The sequence below is a fragment of the Propithecus coquereli genome, unplaced genomic scaffold (assembly GCF_000956105.1).
Source record: "Propithecus coquereli isolate 6110/MARCELLA unplaced genomic scaffold, Pcoq_1.0 Scaffold197, whole genome shotgun sequence".
NCBI lineage: Eukaryota > Metazoa > Chordata > Mammalia > Primates > Indriidae > Propithecus > Propithecus coquereli.
The window spans coordinates 674,566-682,760 of record NW_012144633.1 but is presented as its reverse complement, the minus strand read 5'-3'; the positions used below and the strand labels follow the sequence as shown (position 1 = coordinate 682,760).

The 8,195-nt window shown below is 36.6% G+C and overlaps 1 protein-coding gene across 1 annotated transcript in view; it reads left to right on the top strand.

Annotated features, from left to right (window-relative positions):
* The first annotated feature begins 658 nt into the window (after positions 1-658).
* The window catches only part of SPAG17 (sperm associated antigen 17), a 281,081-nt gene continuing 273,544 nt past the window's right edge, over positions 659-8,195 (top strand). The window contains exon 1 of the mRNA XM_012643425.1: positions 659-851. Within this exon, the coding sequence (XP_012498879.1) occupies positions 765-851 (87 nt within the window). The 5' untranslated portion in view covers positions 659-764. The remainder of the gene's footprint in view (positions 852-8,195) is intronic.

Genomic DNA, 8,195 nt, shown 5'->3' with positions numbered 1-8,195 from the left:
GATATTGATGAGTAACAGGCTGGGAAAAAGGGGAAAAAGAAAGGTTCTTCTTGACAACAGAATACAGTTTAAAGGAACTGGAACTGTTTAGGCAGAGAAGACAAGATGGAAAAAACATTAATTCCATCTACAATTAGATAAGGGATCACATAGAATAACGATTGGCTTTGTTTAGTAAGGCCCAGGAGGCAGAACTAAGACCAGAGCAGAGGGTAGAAGTCAGCAGGAGACAAATTGGCTTCATATACGGAAGCATTTTGGCAGAATAGAGCGGTTGAAAAAAATCAGCATGGGCTGCCTCTTGAGGGGGTCAGGGGTCCCTTCAATGTTCCTCAGGATCGGAAGAAATCTTGATGGAGGAGTCCTAGATAGGATTCCAGGGATTTTGAGTTTCTAGACAATGCCTCAGATCAGAGAGGGCTCCCAGAAGAAGCAGAAAGTTGAAGTGAGTAAAAGAAGGTAGCCTGGCCAGCTGGAGGTCAGCCACGGCCTGTCCTCCTCCACTTGTACAGCTTTCCGGCTGGAAAATCCTAAAATTTGACCCAGGCGCACGTACAGGGAGCCCCGCCCCCAAGCCGCCGCGCGCTCGGAAACTCCGTTGCTATGGCGACGGAAGCGGTTGGCGCCGGGATTCCGACTAGGTTGGGGCGGAGGGGAGCCGAATTACTGTAGAAATTGGGCGTGGCTTCCGTTACTATGGCAGCAGGGACGCTTGGGCACGGCCAGCGCCCAGCTTAGAGGCCAATGCGCCTCCCGTCCTTTGCATGGCACCCAAGAAAGAAAAAGGCGAGACCGTGAACACCAGTGCTAAGACATGGGAGCCCTCGCTCATAGCTGCACACTTCAATGAGGTGAGATTTGAGGCCTTCGAGTCCTCTCTGCCCACAGTAACGCCAGACCCCCTCGAACCAGGCGCCATTGCTGCCCTCCCTCTGAAACTCTGACAACGCGGTGGTATTTAGTACTGTCCCCACCCTCTCCTGAGGGCTCCCTCACGAAACGACTTAGGGGTCCAGAGGCTGGGAGTGTTGGATAAACAAACCAGCGAACATTAAGCGGGAGGAGGAAGGGAACGCGCGTGCCAGGTGATGCAGTGTGATTTCAAAGGGCGGGGACAGGTGCGTGACAGGGAAGAGAGGAGGTGTCGCTCTGACACCGCAAGACGCTTTTCAGTGAAGTTTCTCAGATGGCACTGCACAGCTATACTGGAGTTGTCTTTATGAACTGTTCACTTCCTCCTAAAGGACAGAAATCTTATCAAATCATATGTGGCCTGGCCCAATATTGGGCTTTAATAAATGCTGAGTGAAAATAGACACAGAGTGCTTGAGATACAAGGTGTTTAATGCAAGGGAGCCTTCTACAGATAGGAAAGGATGACTTTCTTATGTAATGCCCTGGTCCCACTATATTAATGTTTTGACATATTTTGAATGTGTAGGAGACCACAACAGTGAGGGGTTGGTTGTCAGACTTATCCATAGGGTGTCACAAAGGCACCAGGCAATCTATAACCTGCCTGCCACATGACTTCAAAGTGCATGATTCCAGAACTGACTGGCTCCCCACCACCTTAGAAAGTGGGGAGCCCAATAGCTCTTGTCACCTGCAGCTGGAAATCCACTTCTACACTAAGCTGTTTCTAAGTCCGAATTAGCATTTGGGAAGAAAAAGATTGTTTCTGGAAATTCCACCCTGCCATTGTGACTACTTTAAAAACTAGAAAAAAATATTTTTTTTAAATTTTATATGCGTGTATGTGGTGCATTAGAGAGTTAGTACACAAAGGAAAACATGAATATAAAGTTTTGTGTCGTTCACATGAGAAATTTTTACCTATTTGTCTTTATTTCTACTAAAATTGTTTTTGTCTATGAAAGGTTATTGTGTCTGATATGGAAATTAGTTGTGAAGAATTTCTTGAAAGCAGTTAGGATAGTGCTGATGCTGATGTGATGTCATGGAATTTTGGGTCATTTCTACAACAGTAGTAATGAAGGATGTCAACTCAGTAATCCCCAGTTACGTTCTCAAATTCTCAAAGATGTTTTTCAAAGCACTTTGTAAAAGCGCTCTCTCTTTTGCTTTTATAAGTCAGCACTAGCCAGAAAATTTTTTTCTCCATTTTCTTTGAGATTGTGTAGGCTAAATGTGGGCTTGGAGTGAACATTTCTGCTTGAATTACAAACTGCTGAACAACGGAGTTGGATGGAAATGCTGACACTGCATTAGCTTTAGTGTTGCAAATATGAAGCTATAATTTTCCTAGTTGAATGGAAAACTTAAAGGCAATATTTTTCCTTGTGGCTTCAAAACCTGAAATAATATTCAGCATTCTTGATCCTACTCAAACAATATAATTTCAATAAATCTTATATATTAATAGAAAGAATTTGAACTCAAACTAATACGTAGTTTCAGTTTTAACTACAAAGAGTGAACTCAATTTTCTATGGTTTTGTTGCAAAACATGTTTTCTCTTTGCAGGGAGAAAACAACTGCCCTCCACCTTCTCCCTTATTTTCTCTCAGCCTTGTTTTATGTCTGATCCAAAAGGAAAATTCCCCGATTAACCCAGCAGTTTAATGCCGAGAGGCATGCCCTAGCCACCAATGTAATAGACTCTGAATTTAGTTTAACTATGACTGTAGACATATGAATTCCTTATTCACGGGGCTTAACAAAGTGCTTTGCACATAGTGTGTGCTCAAAAAATGTTGTTGTTTTAGTTCCCAGAGAGTTTCAGTTTCTTTCCATACAGTTATTACTCGCGTGCAAGTTATTCCTGGTTGAGTGTGTATGCTAGTGTGTGAATTTTGTGTGTGTGTGTGTGTGTGTGTGTGTGTGTGTGTGTGTGTGTGTTGAGGGATGGGAGAGAAGGAAGTAATTCCTCTAATCTTCCATAAACTAGATTTTAGAGTTGACTCATTGAAGAGTCCAAATCAATAATAGTTTTGAACTCATGTTCATATTGGGCTGCACTAGATTTTACAGAGAATAAACAAGTTTGTAATTTGTTTTTAGTGAATTTATCTCGTATCGCTATTTTGGGCTATCCTTTCAGGCTGGGATAATTGTCAATTTTTAGTCCATTTTAGTTGGTCATAAAAACATAAAATGATAGCAAATAATACAAGGCGGTGTATTACTAAGCACTAAATGATGACATAGATACTAGAGATTAGGAAGATGAATATGGACTGGGGCAGTCAGGAAATGCTTTGCCTTTATCTGGACCCTAAAAAATGGGTGGAATTTGAACAGGTAGAATGAAGGAGCTTCCTTACTTCAGGTAGGGAAACCAATATGTGCCTTAAATATATCTGACACATTTAGATTGAGAGAGAGAAAAGTGTAAGTTAGACCAATGCTGGTTATACATAGTATGTAAATTAATTCAGTCAAACAGTAATTTACGGTCTTTGCTATCCATATACCAAAACATTTCTTATTAATATATGTGAAGTACCACCCCTCAAATTGAAAGAAAATATTTAGTTACATTGACAATAAGATTATAAAAATACAATTAGTGTGGGTATGTATGTGACATAGACATTATATTTATGATTTTGAGCAGCATTAGAAAGTCAAAGATGCTTTGGTGTCATATAAATTAAAATCTTTGTATACAGCTATCAAGACAGACTCTATCAGCCACAGTGAGAGGAAGAGGTGTTAACCTAAGCACTCAGTAATCATTGTAATCATTATACAATATTAATTCTTCATCCTACCTTCTCCTCAGCCCTTAGAAGCCACAGTATCATTTTCTATTTCTGTGAATTTGATTACTCTAGGTAATTCACATAAGTGGAATCATACACCGTTTGTCTTTTTGTGTCTGATTTATTTCACTTAGCATAATGTCTTCAAGGTTCATTCATATTGTAGCATGTGTCAGAATATCCTTACTTTTCAAGGATGAATAATATTCCATTCTATGTATATACATTTTTTTTACTCATTCATCCATTGATGGGCACTTGGGTTGCTTTCACCTCTTAGCTATTGTGAATACTGCTGCTATTAACATAGGTGTACAAAAATATGTGGGAGTTCCTGCTTTCAATTTTTGGGAGTATGTATGCAGAAATAGAATGGCTAGATCATATGGCAATTCTATGTTTAATTTTTTGAGGAACTGCCATACCATTTTCCACAGTGGCTATACTATGTTACATTGCCACCAGCAATGCACAAGGATACCAATTTCTCCACATCCTTGACAACACTTTTTATTTTCTTCCTTTGTTTTTTTTTTTTTTTCTTGGTGGATTTTTGTTGTTGTTGTTGTTGTTTGCTGTTTTTAATTTTTTTTATAATAGCCACTTTAACAGGTATGAGGTAATATCTCATTGTGGTTTTGATTTTCATTTCCCTAGTAGTGATGTTGATCATTGTTTCAAGTACTTCTTGATCATTTGTTTGTCTTCTTTTGTTCATTTTTTAGTTGGGCTTATTTAATTGTTGAGTTATAGGTGTTCTTTATATATTTTAGACATTAACCCCTTATCAGATATATGATTTGCAAATAATTTCTTCTATTCCACGAGATGCCTTTTCACTCCATTGACAATGTCCTTTGATATATATAATTTTTAATTTTGATGAAGTCCAATTTATCTAATGTTTTCCTTTGGTTGCCTGTGCATTTGTCATCATATCCAAGAAATCATTGCCAAATCCAATGTCATGAAGATTTTCCCTTATGGCTTCTTCTATGAGTGTTATAACTTTAGCTCTTACTATTTAGGTCTTTGATCCATTTTGAGTTAATTTTTGTATATGGTTTGAGGTAAGGGTCCAACATCATTCTTTTGCATGTGTATATCCAGTTTTCCCAGCACCATTTCTGAAGACTGTTCTTTCTCCATTAAATTGTCTTGGGACCCTTGTCAAAAATTATTTGACCATATATTCGAATGTTTATTTCTGGGATTTCTATTCTGTTCCATTGGTCTATACAGCTGTCTTCATACCAGTACCTCACCGTTTTGATTACCATCATAGCTTTGCAGTTAAGTTTTGAAATCAGGAAGTGGGACAACTCCAACTTAGTTCTTTATTTTTTGAGATTTTTTTTTTTTTTTTTTTAGTAATTTATGGCTGCTCAGGATTCCATGCGAATTTGAGATTGGATTTTTCTATTTGGGCAAAAACTGCTGTTGGGATTTTGATAGGAAATGCATTGAATCTGTATATCACTTTGGGTAGTATTGATGTCTTAGCAATAAGTTTTCCAATCCATAAACATAGGCTACCTTCTATTTGTTTATATCTTCTTTAATTTCTTTCTTTTTGTAGTTTTTAGTGTATAAAACTAGTGCCTCCTTGTTTATTTCTAAGTATTGTATTCTTTTTGATGCTATTGTAAATGGAATCATTTTCCTAATTTCCTTTTTGGATTATTTATTATTATTCTATAGAAATGCAATGGATTTATGTGTGTTTACTTTGTATCCTGCAACTTTGCTGAGTTTGTTTATTAGTTATAAGAGTTTTTTTTAGTAGAATATTTAGGATCTTTTACATATAACATCATGTTGTCTACACAGATAATTTTACTTCTTTCTTCCCAATTTGGATGTCCTTCCTTCCTTCCTTCCTTCCTTCTTCTTTCCTTCCTTTCTTCCTTCCTTCCTTTCTTTTCTTCCTTTTTTTTTTTAATCTTTCTTTCTTTCTTGGCTAGAACTTCCAGTACTATACTATATTAAACAGAAAGCAGGCATCCTTGCTTATTCCTGTTCTTAGAGGAAAATTTTCAGTCTTTTACCATTGTGCATATTAGACCTTGCTGGTATTTTGTTGAGGATTTTGCATCAATATTCATAAGAAATATTGGTCTGTTATTTTCTTTTCTTGTAGTGTCTTTGTCTGGCTTTGGTATCAGGGCAATTCTGGCCTTATAGAATGAGTTAAGAAGTATTCCCTCCTCTTCAACTTTTTGGAAGAGTTTGAGGAGCATTAGTGTTAATTATTCTTTCAATGTTTGATAGAATTCAGCAGTGAAACCATCTGGTCCTGGGATTTGCTTTATTGAGAGATTTATTACTGATTTAATCTTACTAGTTATAGTTCTGTTCTGATTTTATGTTTCTTTTTGATTCAGTCTTGATAGGTTTTATATTTCTAGGAATTTGTCCATTTCCTTTAGGTTAGTATACCATTGTTTGTAATACTCTCTTATAATCCTGTTTATTTCTATAAAATCAGTAGTCATGTTTCATCTTTCAAGTTGATTTTGTTATTTGAGTTTCCCCTCTTTTTTCTTAGTCAATCTCACTAAAAGTTTACCAATTTTACTTATCTTTTTGAAGAACCAACTCAGTTTTCTCGATTTTCTCTATCTTTTATTCTCCATTTTATTTATCTCTTCTATAATCTTTATTATTTTCTTTCTTTTGCTAGCTGTGAGTATAGTTTTTCTTTTCTTAGGGTAAAAAATTAGGTTAATGATTTGAGACCTTCTTTTCAATGTAAACATTTACCACTATAAATTCCTTTCTAGCACTGATTTGTATCCTATGTTTTTATGTATTGTGTTTTTGTTTTCAATGGTCTTAAGATATTTTCCAATTTCTCTAGTGATTTCTTCTTTGATACCATCGTTTATTTAAGAGTGCGGTGTTTAATTTCCACATATTTGTGAATTTTCCAGTGTTCCTTCTGCTACTGATTTCTAGTTTCATTCCATTGTGATCAGAAAAGATATTTTGTATGATTTCCATCTTTTTCAATTTTTTAAGACTTGTTTTGTGGCTTAACACATACTCTATCCTGGAGAATGTTCCATGTGTACTTGAAAAAATGTATTATGCTATTTGTTGGGTATTTTGTATATGCTTTTTAGGTCTAATTAATCTGCAGTGTCATTTACATCCTTTATTTTCTTATTGGTCTTTTGTCTACTTGTTCTATCCATTCTTGAAAGTGAGATATTAAAGTCTCCTACTATTATGATAGAGCTGTCTATTTCTCCCTTCAATTCTAGCAATGTTTGCTTACCATATGTAGAAGCTCTGATGTCTGGTGCATATATGTTTATCATTATTGTATCTTCTTGGTGAATTGACCCTTTTATCATTATATAATGCCCTTTGTCTCTTGTGCCAGCTTTTGACTTAAAGACTATATTGTGTCATGTTAGTTTAACCTCCCCTACTCTCTTTTGGTTACTGTTATCATGTACACCACATCGGTTAGGTGTGAATTTACCCTTCCTCTCCTTCCCGCTCCCACCTACCCAGCACCCTATGAATGTTACTTTCCATATGTGCACATTGGCGTTGATAGATTAGTACCATGTAATGGTGAGTACGCTTGGTGTTTGTTTTTCCATTCTTGTGATAGTTCACTTAGAACAATGGGCCCCAGCTCCATCCAGGATAATACAATAGGTAGTTGACCATTTTTTATGGCTGAGTAGTACTCCATGGTATACCTATACCACATTTTATTAATCCACTCATGTATTGATGGGCACTCAGGTTGTTTCCATATCTTTGCAATTGTGAATTGTGCTGCTATAGACACTTGAGTGCAGATGTCTCTTATACAGAATGTCTTTTTTTCCTCTGGGTAGATGCCCATTAGTGGTATTGCTGGATCAAATGGTAGTTCTACTTTTAGTTTTTTGAGGTATCTCCATACTACTTTCCATAGAGGTTGTAATAGTTTTCAGTCCCACCAGCAGTGTATGAGTGTTCCTATCTCTCCACATCCAAGCCAACATTTGTCGTTTTGGGACTTTTTGATAAAAGCAGTTCTCACTGGAGTTAAATGATATCTCATTGTGGTTTTGATTTACATTTTCCTGATGATTAGAGACGTTGAGCATTTTTTCATATGTTTCTTACCCATTACTCTATCTTCTTTTGAAAAGTTTCTTTTCATGTCCTTTGCCCACTTTTTAATGGGGTTGTTTGATTTTTTCTGGTTGATTTTTCTGAGTTCTGTACAGATTCTAGTTATCAGCCCTTTATCAGATGTACAGCATGCAAATATTTTCTCCCATTCTGTAGATTGTCTTTTCGCTCTAATGATAGTTTCCTTGGTGGTGCAGAAGCTTTTTAAGTTGATTAGGTCCCATTTATTTATTTTTGTTGTTGCTGTGATTGCTTTTGTGGTCTTCTTCATAAATTCATAAATTCTTTGCCTAGGCCAATGTCCATAAGAGTTTTTCCAACATTTTC